The 15,716-nt window shown below is 47.5% G+C and overlaps 6 protein-coding genes and 1 non-coding gene; 5 read left to right on the top strand and 2 right to left on the bottom strand.

Moving 5' to 3' along the window:
- The first annotated feature begins 194 nt into the window (after positions 1-194).
- CNAG_03138 (ubiquitin-protein ligase) lies at positions 195-3,452 on the top strand. XM_012195456.1 has 10 exons: positions 195-382; positions 434-723; positions 778-962; positions 1,017-1,972; positions 2,030-2,090; positions 2,142-2,243; positions 2,340-2,605; positions 2,687-2,865; positions 2,934-3,137; positions 3,228-3,452. The coding sequence occupies exons 1-10, from the start codon at positions 241-243 to the stop codon at positions 3,276-3,278; spliced, it is 2,436 nt and encodes an 811-aa protein (XP_012050846.1). The 5' UTR covers positions 195-240; the 3' UTR covers positions 3,279-3,452.
- A 135-nt stretch (positions 3,453-3,587) lies between these two features.
- On the top strand, positions 3,588-5,532 carry CNAG_03137 (CMGC/CDK protein kinase). XM_012195658.1 has 4 exons: positions 3,588-3,780; positions 3,844-4,079; positions 4,152-5,018; positions 5,109-5,532. The coding sequence occupies exons 1-4, from the start codon at positions 3,750-3,752 to the stop codon at positions 5,403-5,405; spliced, it is 1,431 nt and encodes a 476-aa protein (XP_012051048.1). The 5' UTR covers positions 3,588-3,749; the 3' UTR covers positions 5,406-5,532.
- Positions 5,452-6,861, bottom strand: CNAG_12722. XR_001046005.1 has 1 exon: positions 5,452-6,861. It is a non-coding gene; the product is annotated as a hypothetical RNA (non-coding RNA).
- On the top strand, positions 5,733-6,853 carry CNAG_07713 (hypothetical protein; the record flags this gene model as incomplete). The annotated part of the gene is made up of 3 exons (XM_012195977.1): positions 5,733-5,775; positions 6,150-6,222; positions 6,724-6,853. The coding sequence occupies 3 exons, from the start codon at positions 5,733-5,735 to the stop codon at positions 6,851-6,853; spliced, it is 246 nt and encodes an 81-aa protein (XP_012051367.1).
- Positions 6,862-7,110: 249 nt separating the features above from the next.
- Positions 7,111-10,292, top strand: CNAG_03136 (hypothetical protein). XM_012195657.1 has 3 exons: positions 7,111-8,154; positions 8,205-9,643; positions 9,697-10,292. The coding sequence occupies exons 1-2, from the start codon at positions 7,537-7,539 to the stop codon at positions 9,618-9,620; spliced, it is 2,034 nt and encodes a 677-aa protein (XP_012051047.1). The 5' UTR covers positions 7,111-7,536; the 3' UTR covers positions 9,621-9,643; positions 9,697-10,292.
- CNAG_03135 (hypothetical protein) lies at positions 10,070-13,217 on the bottom strand. XM_012195455.1 has 7 exons: positions 12,506-13,217; positions 12,354-12,456; positions 11,946-12,307; positions 11,860-11,895; positions 11,373-11,815; positions 11,185-11,324; positions 10,070-11,137 (listed from the first exon to the last, which is right to left on the bottom strand). Exons 1-7 carry the CDS (start codon positions 12,802-12,804, stop codon positions 10,328-10,330), a joined length of 2,193 nt encoding a protein of 730 aa, XP_012050845.1. The 5' UTR covers positions 12,805-13,217; the 3' UTR covers positions 10,070-10,327.
- Positions 13,218-13,749: 532 nt separating this feature from the next.
- On the top strand, positions 13,750-15,482 carry CNAG_03134 (3-hydroxybutyryl-CoA dehydrogenase). XM_012195454.1 has 6 exons: positions 13,750-14,094; positions 14,146-14,377; positions 14,430-14,605; positions 14,656-14,685; positions 14,727-14,812; positions 14,872-15,482. Exons 1-6 carry the CDS (start codon positions 14,027-14,029, stop codon positions 15,195-15,197), a joined length of 918 nt encoding a protein of 305 aa, XP_012050844.1. The 5' UTR covers positions 13,750-14,026; the 3' UTR covers positions 15,198-15,482.
- Positions 15,483-15,716: the final 234 nt, after the last annotated feature.

The following is a 15,716-nucleotide window of genomic DNA, read 5'->3' as shown; positions in this document are numbered from 1 at the left end:
TAGATAACGAATTGCTGGAGGCCCGTGGGTTGTGCAAGGGGTTTTTGCGCTGGAAGTACGGAGATTAAAAAAACTCCATGACTGTATTCATATGTTCAAGCGTGACTTCAAAGTCCCCCAATTCTGCAATCAGTGTAGGTCATCTCCGACGGTGGCATCATTTTGTGGATCGCACCCAATCGATGATGCTCTGTAATCTTGACAACAATTCTCCGGCCTGCAACTGTCCCAAACTCCACAATGTCCTCCCTTGTGGTGTTCCCGTCGACGACAAACGCATTCAGTTCTTATAGGCCAAGTGTCAGAGCGCATGTCGACTTTATCAAGCCCGGGAGTGGCAGTCAGCACTCCACAGGTCGCATCGTAAAGCTCGAGTTACCTTGTGAGTTCCCAAGCCGAAGTAGAATGTCTTTGCGCTAAATGCAATCTTCAGCTTTGGTCCAGCCACAGGCCAAGGATCAACTTGAGCCACTATTCGAATCAATCGACGCAATATTGGCAGGCCAACCAACCCCATTAAGCTATCAACACATCACTGCATTCTGTCAGACTGTGGTCCTTCAAGATCGGGATGCTGCCTCTCGACTTTCCGACAAGTGTACCAGCTCTATTGACCAATACACGGAAAGGATTCGCAGAGAATTAAAAGGAGGTATTTTGGCCAAAGACAGGAATACATTGGGAAAATTATGTGAAAGCTGGCAAGTTTGGACTGCGAGAACGGTGAGTAATCGTAGTTGTCGTCATATCCTTAAGACTTACATTTATTCCTTCCAGAATCTTCTCAGCTCATTACTGGTTCACCTTGACAAAGTTTATCATAGTTCATTTTCTGACCCTAATATCTTGCGATCCAGAGCGATTGCCAAATTCAAGTCCATCGTCTGGCAAGACACTGTAATACATGCGGTGATTATCGATGACATTTTCAAATGGCTCTCAGAAGAAAGACAAACCGGAACGTGAGTAATTCATTAGTATCCTCTTATTTCCTTCCAAAGCTGATTTAAATACAGTCCCTCGCGCGCCCGACCCACGATTCTGGCCGTAGACAAAATTGCGCAGACCCTCCAGACATTCGGCGAACTCGCTGTTGCTTACCAAGATGAGACGCACGAATATTACACATCCGCTTTGAGAAACGCTGTCTCTGAAATTGAGCAGGGTAACCGAAAGGCCGGAGAATATGCCTCCTGGTTTCTTGCCAAGATGGTCGAAGAGGAAGATCGGGTACGCGAGTGTTTCCATACGTTTTCACGCCAACTACTGTCACGCGACTTGAGAAAAGTGGGTCAGTCTGAAACGACCGACAAAGTGATTGAGTTGGCCGTAAAAGAAGCTATGGGCAACGACGAAGCAAAGGGGTTCTCGGAATTGTACCAATTTTCCATCGAAATTGATAAATTCGCTTCTCTCGTCAAATCTCTCGAAAACTACCTCGCCAACAGAGTTTCCACACTCATTTCCGACCCAGCTAATGATCCACGTATGATCGACGAGATCCTTAAACTCAGACGTTTCGCCGAAAAGACTGTTTCCAACCTCTTTTCCGAGGAAGACACCGAACCTCTTCCAGCAGATGAAGATGTGAAGATGATTTCGGTTGAGGAGAAAGAGGAGAGAGAAAAAGAGAAGGAGGCTGCAATGGAAAAGAGGCACAGCGTGAGAATGAGAATGTTTGAACTCGAAGAAGCTGTCAGAACGGGCTTCAAAACTGGAATGGGTAGTCGACAAAATGCCCCTGCCGAGTGGATTGCCAAGCATCTCGATGCCGCCATGCGTAAAGGTCAAGGATCCGGCACTGAAGAACAGTTTAACCACCACTTGGATGAGATTGTCACTCTGGTTGGGTTTACCAAAGACAAAGATGTGTTCAAGGCATTTTACTCGAGTCAGCTGGCCAAGAGATTGTTATTGAATAAGAGTGCAAGTAATGATCAGGAAAAAATCATGGTGGCAAAACTTCAAAAGGGCAAGTGGACTCTCCGTCCATTGTCCACGAAGAGTGAAGCTAATGAGAGAATTGCAGAGCTGGGAGAAGAATTCACGTCCGGAGATGTGATGATGAAGGACCTTCAACTTTCAGAAACGTAAGTGTAGACTACCTATTAGTACACTATTGTTCTGACTGTTTCCTTCAGACTCGTACGATCATACCAACTGGCACAGTCCAGAGATCCGGCACAGTATGGCGAGACATCCAACTTTACCGCGAACGTACTCACCGAATCTGCATGGCCTGCGTAAGTTCACAACCATTCCGTCACTTCGCAACCCCCAAATGCCATCCATCGCATACTGGCTTCTTTATCTGATACATATCTTTCATTCCATTGTAGTTACCCCCTCCTCAAAGACGGGTGGAACTTCCACCTCACACCAACCCTTCAATCCTCAATCGACGCTTTCACCTCCTGGTACACCACTCAACACAAGAATCGTGTCCTCTCGTGGCGATACCAGCTTGCAACAGTTACGCTTACTGCCCGATTCCCCAGTGGACGGTATGAAGTCGGAGTCAGTCTATTCCAAGCGGTCGTGCTCCTTCTGTATAATGAGGTTGAAAGCTTGACATTTGCGGAAATTAAGGAGAGGACGGGTATCGGTAAGTTGCTTTATCCCCCCTCACATGCCATCAAGACTTGAGCTGCGAGTTGGTACTTATTTGACCCCTCTGCATCAACAGAGAAAAATGAATTGGTCAGGACTCTTCAATCGTTGGCGCTAGGTAGAAAAGGTACTCGAGTTCTTCTTAAGAAACCCTCCGGCAAGGAGGTCAACCCTACAGATATCTTTACTTGGAACAAGGGCTTCACGAGCGAGCGCATTAAATTCAAGATTAATCAGATCCAACAGGATATGTCTGTAGGTCATTATCTCTTCATGATACGTATCAATTGCACATTGTTTATCACATGATATGTGTCACTTAGGCCGAAGAATCTCGCAAGACAAACGAACAAGTCGCTCTCGACAGGGTGTCCATCCTCGAAGCCACCATTGTCCGGATCATGAAAGCCCGAAAGAAGCTTACTCTTCAGCTGTTGATCGATGGCGTCGTTAGCGACGTCTCAAAAAGGTTTCCGCCGGATGTCAAGGAGATTAAGAAGAGGGTGGAAAGCTTGATTGAACGAGAAGTGAGTTTTTTGTTGCTCAACTTAATATTCCACCGTACTCTGTGAGATCTCTCAGAAAATAATGCCGCTGACGTTGCATCCTGTGTCCAGTTCATGGCCCGAGACGAGGAAGATCGATCTATTCTTCATTATGTTGCCTAAGATCATGTGTACTTTTCTCCTTCAGATTGTACCGCCAAGTTACCACATGTATCATACTATCTGCCAGTTGATCAAACTGGATCTGCATCAGGTGGTTGTAATAGTACCGTGTACATACCTGCGGAGTTCAGATTGAATTCAAAGAAAGTATGCAATGCAGTGGATCGCCGGTTCCTTCGTTTGGACGCAGCACGCTCCGATCAGAGCGGAGCGACAAGAAGCCAGAGGTTCATATCTTACGTAATACACTATCTCTTGCCTCCACTTGTGCACTCTTCTTTTATCTGCCAAAGACAACAACGGTAGGTACGTAGGTGCCTCCTGTCTACGTACACCTCATGAAAAACAAGCAAAAGTGAATCTGGCACAAAACAGACTGCAAGCATATATATAGATACACAAGCCCCAAAGAGGTTGCTCCTCAGTATTAGCTCAGAAATGTGCACTCAAAGAACATAAAGTTATCCTACTATGGACAGAAGACGCCTAGTCATTGGGCAAGGTAGGTCCAGCTTTGGCTGATTGTCTGTTTATGCTCTGCGCGAATTGACACTTCCAACATCAGGTCGACATGGAGCCGTGATAGCGCAACCAGCGCCGTCAGATCCTGCAATCTGGGATAGAAGGAGTAGACCAAACGCTTCGGACACCAGTCAATGGGGCGCAACGCCTCTAGGCGGTCTTGAGGGATGGCAAGCCGTTAAGATTGTCTCTGCTCCCCCAGATGGGAGATTGAGAAGTATGCTACCTCATGATGTAGGGGAAGAAGTTAAAATCCTCAAAAGATTGGATCACTCGAATGTAAGCAGCCCTGACCAGAGTCACTCAAACAGGCAAGAGCAGCTCAAATTCCATGTATTTAAACAACTGCAGATCGTCAAGCTTGTAGATTACCACTATGAAACGGACCTCCTTGAGCACTACCTTCACTTTCCATTATTCGCCTGTACCTTGACCGAACTGTTCAAAGATCCTTCCTTTCCCTTCGAGCCGCCTGCTATTCCTCTACCTCAACCTTCCCCTCTGGCGTCTTTCAACGTCACCACAGGTTTATCGTATCAACTGCTCACAGCCCTCGGTTATCTGGCATCCAGTGACGTTGCCCACCGCGACATTAATCCGTCAAATCTCCTGATCGACTTCTGCGGGAACCTCAAGCTTGTCGATTTCGGTACTGCTTGGTCGGGTTCATCTGCCGTGATGATGGACAACCAAGGCGAGACTGTTGTGCGGCATGATCGTTCAGCAAATGGGAGAGAACAAAGCCAGGGCGACGGTGAAGGTGTCAGGGCTCGGAGCTCATGTGATGTCGGAACGGGTGCCTACCGGGCACCGGAACTTCTGTTTTCACCAGTGAAATACAATCCATATGCTGTAGACTCTTGGGCAGCGGGTTGCGTGATTGCCCAAATGTTTAGACCATTTGGGTCATTTGATCCTCACGAGTTTGATGATAGTGGGAGCGATAGCGATAGCGACATTAGAAGTGACAGTGAAGAAGGAAGTGACGGTTGGAGCGACAATACGGAAGATCCAGATCCACTTGATGAGCCATGGCGTCGCGTACGAAATAGCGGTGGCGATGGGAATGGCACTGGTTCTCGCACTGGTACTACAACTGGTGGTGATAAAGGGGGGATGGGTGAAAGGCAGCCAATGTTCGACGCTAGTTTTGGTACCTTGGGTCTAGCGGCTAGTATCTTCAAAATCAGGGGAACTCCATCGCTTGATACTTGGCCTGTAAGTTTAGTCTCATCTGTTGATTTCAACGTCTCATCTCATCTCAACGCGGTACCTTGTGGAACAGAAGCTCATCATTTGATTCAACAGACCTTTATTCAGCTCCCAGACGCAGGCAAAATTGGATTCCCATCCTCCCATCCTATCCCTTTGACCTCTCCACTTATTCTTCCTCATCTTCAAGAAGGACATGATGAATTGATGGCAGCAGCAAGTAAAGTGATAGAGGGTCTCTTGACCCTTGACCCCGGTCGGAGGCTTACCGCCAAGAAAGCTCTAGAGTCGAGATGGTTTGAAGGGGTGGATAACGTACTTGTGCAAGGAGTTTGTCGGCCATGGGTTGACGTAGGGAAGAAGAGTTTGGAACGCAAGATTCAGAGTGTTTAGTGGCCATTTATAATTGCCATAGTCGCTATTCACTTGCAGGATATAATGATAGTCATGATAGTAGCATATGATTAAGTGTTGTACGCATATAGCTGAATATGAAGAATAGTCGTCCTCTTTTTGTGCCCTTGTTTTTCCCTTTCCAACCTCTCAGTCTTCCACTCGCCTCTTGCTCTTCTTCTACTTTTCTTTTGGATTACAAGTTCTACGTACGATAATATTGTCTTTTGCCGCCATTTGATGGCCGATAGGCTCAGTACGTAGGCCGTAGTTGGAACGGGGCTGCGGCTGTGAAACTGCAACTGGTCATTTAATTATAAATAAGTGATGAGAGGGGGAGGAGAAGAAGCTATGAAGGTCGTCGGGAGATGTAAATAAAGGTGTTTGGCGTTTGTTCTTGATGAAAATAGCGATACGGTCTGCATGTCGGCACCAATTTAGCTGCGCATGCCCGCATCATAATGCTCCACGTGTTTTCCTAGCGAAGGAGACACTACTACTCTAAAAACGAGTGGCAAAAAAATTGTTGCAGAGTGATGCGTGCAAGATTGACGCCCGAAGGCCATGTCGAGGAAAACGGGATATGAACGAAGGAGGATTCGTGGACGGTAGACGGAGGACAGATCGACTACTCGTGATGAACTGGCAGGGAGTTTGCAGGAAGTGCAAGGTGGACGAGGAAAGAGAAGTGCAACATCGCTGATAAAGTGCTTGCGCAATACTGATTGTATTAGATCCCCATAGTGCCCGTCATCGTAGTAGGGGAGTGGCATGCAGCAATAATGGAGTGGTATGCTAGTATAGCACGCTACTGCGAGTAAGAAACAGAAGATAGAGAAGAGGAAAGGAAAGATGATGAAGTGCATGAAATCATCACCGATGGCCGTTAAAGCCCAGAAATCGGGGCACTGGTACACTTGGCGTTGGACTCAAGAGTTGCCAATTTTGCTTGGGTCTTGATGTCTTGATGTTTCCGGCTTGTCCTTATCATTTTTTAGATGGAAGCTGGAAGACGAAAACTGAAGACCGACAAGTCCTGCGGCTCGGGGGAAGTTCAGTGATGGATACATAATGCTTGGATGATGCTTGTGTCATTTTGGCATTCCATCTCGGCCTCCGTCACTCTGTCCATTTGCTATTCGCCGATGCGGACGAATAATAATAGCAATTACTACTACTGCTGACCATCGCTAATAGATTGCTGCGCTGAGCGTTGGTATTATTAGCAGCTTGTCAATTGTCAGATGTTGATGTTATGCCTATCCCCCCAAGAAGAATCAGTGGAAATGAGTAATGCCGCTGACCGTATTCTTGGTAGACCGAGCCATGGGGTAATAATTATGTGCAGAAGGTGCGCGCCAAGCTGCAACAGTCATAGGGGTACGACTCTTCTTGAGCAAGAAGTAGAAGAGGAAAGAGAAAATGACGGAGCCCCCGCGATAGAATGAATGGAAAGAGAAGGAAGAAGAATAGATGTACGACTTCATGACGTGAGCAGGATGACACGGTCAGGACAAGTTGCCGTAATGCAGGGAAAGCGTACCGGGGTGGTCCGTGTGCTGGGGGAAGCATCCAAGCCTCCACTTTTTGTGCCTACTTTGTTTGGGGTATTTTTCCTGAGATGGCAGTTTTCGGCAAGGCGGCACCCCAAATATTTACTCAGCCAATTGCGCTCCGTGCGCAAGAGATAGAAGAGATACCTTTTTGAGACAGATGCAGCAGAGCACAGAGTAAAGAAGCAGCGTTGCGTCAGATATCCGACACGTCTTCCTTCCTTACCTTCCTTCCTCCTCCATCCTCAGATACAAGCGCATTGCCACTCCGACACAGCATCGGCGACACTCAGACCTCAACCCCGTTACAGCTACACGCTACGGCGGTTCCTATCCCTGCGAGTTCTAGTTTCACCCTTTTTCCGCTACTCTCTGCAGGGCTCTCCCTATTTGGTCGCGAACTGGATTCTTTCATCTCTGCTCTGTTTTTCATCGGCTGTTGACACTCATTCTTCGCGACCACCGCCAAGCCATGATTAGCATCATTCAATAATAGACGGCCCAGCGTTCGTCGCACCTTCCACCCACTTTACTTTGAGCAACACCTTCTCTCCCGCGAATAGGCAGCCGTCAATACCATGACGTCCGCACAGTCCCCACAATTTGTCTACGGCGGTTTCTCACCCCGTCTTCCCAACCAGCCTGTAGTCTCCCTCACCCCATCGCCACCCCGACGAATGCCCGGCTCTCCTTCATTCGCCTCTCCTTGCCTCGAGCATTGTACGCTGTCCTTTGGCAAAGTTGCGCTTCCGACTTCTACCGCTGTTTCCACCGACTCCGAAGCTGGTACTTTCAGTTCCGATTGGCACTGTGGCAGCGATGTTCGGAAGGGTGCTCAGTCACCTTCACTTATCACTTCGCTTTTCCAAACCAACTCTTTTTCTCGATCAAGGCAACCTTCCGCTGGGTCAGCAACGGGGTCTAATCCCGTGTCACCTGCGACAACTGGCGTGAGCGCTACAAAACCTATATTACGGAGAGATACGTTCTCGACAAACGGTGAGGAGGGTTCGCGGGATCATGAAATGTTCAACGGGTTTGTGTTGGGTGTGCCCAGGGTGCCGGAAGAGGATCGAGCGGCGATGGGTCAGCTTCCGCGAAAGAAGAATCCTTCGACGTTGACTTTTGCTGTCAAGCCTTGCCCTGTTTCGACCGATTCGGAGGCTGGGACGTTTAGTTCAGATTGGCATTGTCATGTGGGTGGCGACCGTCACCATGTGTAATCATTTACTAACCATTTGCTAAGTCGAACGCTTTCCCTACTCATGCGAGACAACCGCCAAGATCATCAGCGACAGCGCCTACCCCAGCGACACTAAACGGTATTTTGAGCCCAGTCGAAGGTAGCGTCGGCTTGACAAAGCCGATTTTACGACGAGATACAATCCCGGCAGCTGAGGAAGGCGGTGCGCGTGATGGCGAGAGCAGTGTGTCAAAGGTGCCAGAATGTGCAGAGCAAAATGTCTCGAGCCAGCCACCCTTGAGAAGAAGACCTTCAGCATTGACATTTGCCGTCAACCCTTGTCCCCCAATGTCCCCTCGTTCTAATGCTCAATATAACCAACGTACCCGATCTCGGTCGACGTCTACATCCATATCTAACATGTCCACCCTTCGTTCCCCACCTCCCAGTACCCCTTCTTGGTGTTCTACACATTCGGAAGAAGATTCAGAAGAGGATCGAGATGAAGAAAATGAGGAAGATGATGGGTTTGTGGAATCACCAATCGCGATTCCTGGTCACGAGTTTGATTCCGACGAAGGGTATCATGAAGATGAAGAAGATGGGTTTACGTCGGATGAGAACGATGCTGTCACGGGTATCGGCACTTTTACAAACATGGCCAAGTTTCGAAACCGGCGTTCATGGGCCGAAACTCAATGGGCCACTCCTAACGCTCCTTCTACTCCCCGTCGAAAGTTAGGATTAAATCGGGAGCATGTGTACCCTTATCTGCCATCGACATCAGACGATGGCGATGTTGAAGGTTCTATTCAACCTGCATATCAACGCGGCCGCTGTTCCATCCGTATACTCACCGATAAACCTTCTAACTCGCGGTGCTCTCGCCATCGTTCACCGCCTCCTCCCATTATCACCGCTCCCCCAGCAGCAAGATCACCTTCTGCTGCTGAGCTCTGTCGGAGAAGAGGAAGCGCTGGTGCTGGTGCCTCGGCGTCTGCGTCTGTCTCTGGTATCGCTTCCGCACGAGCATCTGGCGCCACCGTCGGTCCAGCCAAGATCCTCACACGAGGCTGGAAGTCCGATGACGCCGCATTCTTCCCATCCCGAAGAGAGCCCCAATCCGCTACTGTTGCGGAGACAGGTCGAACCATCCGTTTTCCTTCGGTCCCTGCGGCGTCTATTGGAGCACGAAAAGCATCTTTACCACTTTCTGTTCCTATCGGTCCTGCGAACACCACTGGCGGTATGGCAAGAGCCATGCAGACGCCAGCGCAAATGCAAATGCAGGGCCGTCAGCTGTCAACCGGTGGGATATTAAGAAGAGACAAGTTGGAAGAGATGGAAATTGCAAGAGGAAAAAGTGAACGGTTGGAACCCGGTGGAGGATTATCGAGGAGTTTGGATGGAGGGTTTATGGGGGAGATGGATATGAGTTTGGAAGGTGTGGAAGAAGGGATTGAGGGAATGGAGATGTGATTGGTTTACATTGGATCGTTTCGGTATGCACTCCTCCCTTTTCCTTGAGTGTATTCTCGACTGACAAGACTTACAGAATTCATTGATGATTGATTCGTCCGTAGAATTGTAATTCAGAAAAAAAAAATCGTTTGTTCACGATATCAATTGGTTCATGAGTCAGGGGAGAAGATTATCATTGTGCTGGTTTGGTGGAATTTGTTGCTTGTTGCAGTTACTGAGGAACGTTTTGGACATGGGACGCAAAGAATTTAGACGGAAGGGAGAGGGATAATATTTTACATTTACGAATAGACTTAGCATTTCTATATATCTACAGGCAGCCCTGTAGTTAATGACATCCCGCATAGGGTAAAAGACAATCGCGTTGATCCCTTCTACTTGGCATTTCATCAGTCAAACAATCCGTTTTAAGACTTTTCAAACTCATAGTCAATGGCCCAATCTTCTTCTGAGACGCTTAGTAACCAATATCACGGATTGTGTACAGGGCATATTGTGGTTGAACCATTTGACTCATTCATCCCCTTAACCCAAGATGTCAAATTTAATGTAGCTCAGAATTAGGTTCCTCAATCTAAAATGGTCATAAATTTAATAGTACACTAATGTGGCAAATCCTTGTTAACCAGTCTCTCTTCTGTCCTACATTGCAAACTCTTCCAAAAAGACATGGCGTTCTGAGCTTTCTTTTCCTGTGTCATAACTCATGAAGACTCGTAGGGCGGTCCAGCCGCAAACCCTGGCAAATCTGGTAATTTTCTTGGTGATTTTCCTCGTTCCGGTACTGTGCCACTAATGCCACTCGACGTAAACGCTCCCTGCCTTGCGGGTGAACCCTGCCCTATCTGCACTCTGGTCCCCATTCCTATTGTTGCTTTCGTTGACACAGCACTCTGCGGCTGTTCACTCTCCCTCGTCTCACCATCGCTAACACTCAGTGATGAGCTCACGTTGCTGTCGCTCCTATTTCTTCCTCCACTTTCATCATCATCTCCTTCCACCAACGCTTGCCTTTCTTCCCTCTCCTGTGTGTTGTTTCTGTCCTTCTTCGACAAAGTTGGATAATCGTGGCGCTCCCGTCTGGGAGATTTTTCGTTGCTGCTATCCCGGTTTCGGTTGATATGCGGGATATTAAGGGAGAGATCCGGACCAGAGTGAAAGCTAAATAGCCCACTGAGACCTTTATTCGTGCCAGACGGCCGCGCAATCTGAGGCATGTTGGCTCGCGCAGGATAGATAGCGTAAGGGTTGTTGTAGCTCAGAGGCTCAGCTAACACTTCCTCTGAGGCACCATCAACGTGCACCTTTGTACGGCTTGATCCATTTTCCCTATTTGCCTCGACTTCCTTCTCGTACGCATCTTCGTCTTCTTCCATGACAGGTGGGTACATGGGACCAGAGCTGTGACGGTAGCCGTCTTTATGGTCAGCTGAGAAAGGGAGATAGGCGTGCATGGCGTCACGGTCAGGTCCTTGGTTGTAATGATACTGGTGGACAATGTCTCCTTCCTCAAACTAAGAGATTGTCAGCGGTGCTGCCGAGGCCTCGAGATTTAACATACTTTGATGCTCTTTGACCGCTGAGGAGAGGGGTACTGATCATGCGGACTTCTAAAACTTTTTCCACTCAAACCAGTCGGAGATTTGGCCGAGTGTAATGAAATTTGACTCATAGCATCGGAAGGCATGGGATTGTCAGACACTACATCACGTGAGCACAGCTCTTGGTCCCTAGCAAAATAGTACTCACATTGGAATCTCGGCAGATGGTCTAAACCATGAGTAGACAAGTTAGCAGCGCAATACTTCCCTCCGCTCAGGGTGCTCGCATTGCTCATGCGTCTATTCATACTCCTTGCTCTAATGATGCTGCCCACTGCACCGAAACCTCCTCTCAGCGCATCCATGCCCGGGTCCTCGTAGCTTGACACCTGACCTTTCTCCGCATCCTCTGTTTGATGTCTTGATGCCTCCATAAGTATAGTGGACTTGCGATCCAGTTTGTTGCCAAGCTCCTTGGGATTAACTTTGGAGAGCTGGAGAAGGGTGATACCAAGGCACGTGACGAGGAAGCCCAGGACCATAGTAATCAACGTAACCGCTGAGGCTTTGAGGCCTTTGTAGAGGATAAACGAGGTGATAAGGGTTGCGGAAGTGAAGAAACAAAAGTATACTGGAACGACCATGGAAGTGCTACAAGCTGTTAGCAGTGTAAGGCCATACAGGTATACACTCACTTGAAAAGCTCCAAAGCTTTGTTCAAATAGTTGATCCTTATTTTAGGTTAACATACAGTAAATGACAAATGATGATATCAACTCACTCAGTTAAAAGTGTGACGACAACAAAAACAAACAAGAACCAAAAAAACCAGTTCTTCACTTGGTTATCGCCTTGGATACTCGTCAAAATACTTGCACCCAACCCTTGAGTACAGCTGACACTGATACCTCCAATCAAGGAACAAATACTGATATACGGCATCATGTTCTTTTTTCCGTACTTTGGTGCGACAAAGAATACCACCACAAGACTTGCTGCGATGGAAAGTGAAGCCCAAACGAGGAACCCGGGAGATAAAAACATCTTCTTGAACTCGTGGATGGTGGTGACTGATTGCTCTTCCGGAGCATTAAGAGCAATAATGACAGCTCCCATAATACAAAGTGTACATCCTATCCAACCCTGTAAGAGGGTGAGTTTGCGCAATTTGCTTCCATTTTGGACTCACAAAAAAGGTGAGCTTTTCTTTCAGCATGAAATGTGATAAGATAGCGGCCACGACTACTGAGAGGGCACCCATAGGGGTTACTAGAATGGCTTCTGTGAACGCACTATTCATCTCTCAGCATGGTTCCTCTTTCAGCCCAAAACCTCGCTCACTAAGCCACAAAGTTGCAGATTTCTCCAACAACCATTGTCAACATTCCCGTCCACCATATCCAGCTTTTCAGATAGCCATGACCCTCTCCTGCTTGATTTCCATACTTTTCCGTGGATTTTATTAGCCCCTTCTTCTTGATCACAAAACTCGTTCCGATGAGAAGACCGCTACCGACGGCAAGACAGATGCCGACGAGCTTGAAAGCTGGGTTAGAGCTGGAATCGACGATGCCTGCTGCCGACGTGCTCGCGGACGCTGTTACTGACGTTGTCGAAGACGCTGAAGTTGATGAAGACATGGTCTTTGTTCACGTACGAGCTATTGAGAAAGCTGAGTCGTACTCTCAAATTGGAACGTGATTTGAGGAGTTCAAAGACGGGAACAAGCGGTGAAGTGACTGTGAAGATTACAACGCAAAGCGATATTGCTGCTCTGCCGTCCGCTGCCTATCGGCCTGTCGTTACACAAGTTGAATGATGGCTGTGATGAAACTTGATCCTTTGGTTATTCTCGTTGTTTTGGGGTGATCACTGCGGATCCGCTTGGAGCAAGGTTAAATGGAGGTAGTTGATCGCTGCTGAATTCAAGAAATGGCGACGCAGTGATGCGAGCAATGCTGGAAGACGAAGTAGTGAGATATTGATGGAATCTGTCAAGTGTGAAAAGCTGGAGATGGTTATTGCTGTACGAGGGGCTGTGAATGAAGTACCGTATTTCATTTTCATCATCGATCTATTATTTCTTCGAAAAGTCGCGACCGCGAGGACAGAATACTCCTCGTGCCTTGTCCCACTAAAGCAAACAACACGCGTTCGACGTAAGCCGCAGCGTTTAATTATCCGTTTTTAATCCCATTACACTAAGTTAGGCCACTAAAGGACGAATGCCAGCCATAGATGTGCACCATTTTTAATCCAGCCTCAGCTTTTTTTGGGAAGGTCTCAGCAGGATATTTCTGGGATTACGGAATCTTCATCGCCTCGTAAAGTCCAGAGCGCTAGAGCCCATAGAGCGTTTGTATGAAAATAGGCTTGCCAGGGACCTTGCTTTCTAACTTGAGTCCTTTACACGCCTAAACTAATGTCTCCGCCGGTGTCTTGACGAGCCGGATGTCCTCGCGCGCCAAAGAAGACAAACGGTACGACGAGCAACGTGGATTATGGGATTTGGCCATTGGGTCGTGCAGGTAGCAGCGAAATGAACTTAAAAAAAGGAACTAAATCCCCCGAAAGCCTGAGGATATGGCAAATTCTCCATGATACCATTGACGGAAATGACTATTAGATATAGTAGGAGGTAATGAAAGAAAAGGGGCACGGTAACTACTTGTCACCGGTAACCAGTCGCGTGTTTTGTCAACAAGCTATTCACGGATCCATGACCGCGGATCATGCGACCACGCACAGAAGTAGCACTCTTTGCTATATATTACCATACTCACAGCTATGTTATCTTGTTTGGTCCATGTCTGCTGAGACATCTGTTACTACATATCAACCAATACCATCTCAATTCGCATAATGACAGCCATCCAATCGTTTCGCAAAGCAGCTATCATCGGTGCTGGTCAGATGGGCTTGGGTATCGCGTATGTTATTTCCTTAACTCCGCCTATTGGATCAAGCTGACACCTTGGCAGTTACGTTACCGCAGTTCACGCTCGTGTACCGCTCACTCTCCATGATCCTTCTTCTGCAGTCCTCTCGCAAGCCATGTCAAGAGTACAATCTCTTTTGTCAAAAGATGTCAGCAAGAACAGGATGACACAAAGAGAGGCCGATGAAGCTCTGGCTAGAATCAACCCAGTCAAAGGAGATGGGTCAGGATTAAATGGGGATGAGAAGCTAAATGATGTCGACATTGTTATTGAGGTGAGAGCAGTTCAAACATGGGAAGTCGGAGAAAGTGGTAACAGCGATGTAGGCTATCCCTGAGATACCAGAGCTCAAACTCGGTTTGTTCAAGCGGCTGGGGGACTTATTACCTCCTACTTCGATTTTAGGTAGCAACACGAGCTCTATCAGCCTTACCAAGCTTGCTGCTAGTGCGGGGAGCATGGGTGGTGCGCAAGGGAAGAGTAGCGCAGAGAGAGTGATCGGGTGAGTTATTTTACGTTGGTGGCTTATCCAGGAATTGACTGGGGCCATAGAATCCATTACTTCAACCCTGTCCCAGTGATGTGAGTGTGAGGGCATACTATAAAATTATTGACCTTCTTAGGAAACTCGTCGAGATAATACCCGCATTGCAAACTTCCAAACAAACAATTGACCAAGCTACAGCTTTTGGCAAAGCTTGCAAGAAAGGTCTGTTCATGTCTTCTTTTTTTTTTACAGCCTAGCACGTGAGCTCACATGCAATATAGAGGTCACCCACTCTGCAGACTCCCCCGGCTTCATCGCCAATGCCATCCTCATGCCCATGCTCAATGAGGCCATCATGGTTCTCGAAAAGGGTATTGCCTCCACCGAACATATTGATATGACCTTCCGACTTGGTATGGGCCACCCCATGGGTCCGCTTGCGCTGGCGGACCTTATTGGGCTCGATACTTGTTTGTCGATCCAGAGAGTGCTGCATACTGAGACAGGGGATAGCAAGTATAGGCCGGCGGGGTTGTTAGTGAGGATGGTAGATGCTGGGTGGTTGGGGAAAAAGACAGGGAAAGGATTTTACGAGTATACTAGCTAGGTTGCGACCATTTTTCGATACTTCGTAGTCTATCTTTTGTTTAAATTGTGCTTATTAGAAGCGAGAAAGCATTGGCATAAGAATCTCTGATTGTAAGAGCTGCTTTATCATATAGCGATCAATTAACCTTTAACAGAGATATAAAGGATGTCATGTGAGTTTTAATGGTCTCATCTCTCCTTTTCTCTGTCCTTAAGTACTCGCATTTACTGCCAAATTAAGGTTGTTAACGATATAGATAGGAAGTGATGAAGGCTTTTTTCTTACATTCCTATTATTCTGTCCTCACATTCTTTTTTCCATTCTGTAAAAAGCAAACAGCAGACGTCAAATATACCTCTCAACGCATCCTGCTCCATTACTCACTCTATCACTGGCTAAGGCCCCACACTTATAAAGACAGACTCTCATCGTTGTGTCACCCCAATCGCGATTTCAACCAGCTCCGTCTAAAAAAAGGTCGATATTGAAAATTAGGAAATCTGGCCTTCAGAAACGACAATCTTCGACCACTAGGAA

This window comes from Cryptococcus neoformans, chromosome 8, assembly GCF_000149245.1.
Source record: "Cryptococcus neoformans var. grubii H99 chromosome 8, complete sequence".
NCBI classification, from domain to species: domain Eukaryota; kingdom Fungi; phylum Basidiomycota; class Tremellomycetes; order Tremellales; family Cryptococcaceae; genus Cryptococcus; species Cryptococcus neoformans.
Note: the sequence above shows the minus strand (reverse complement) of the source record. Positions and strands in the feature narration are given on the sequence as shown.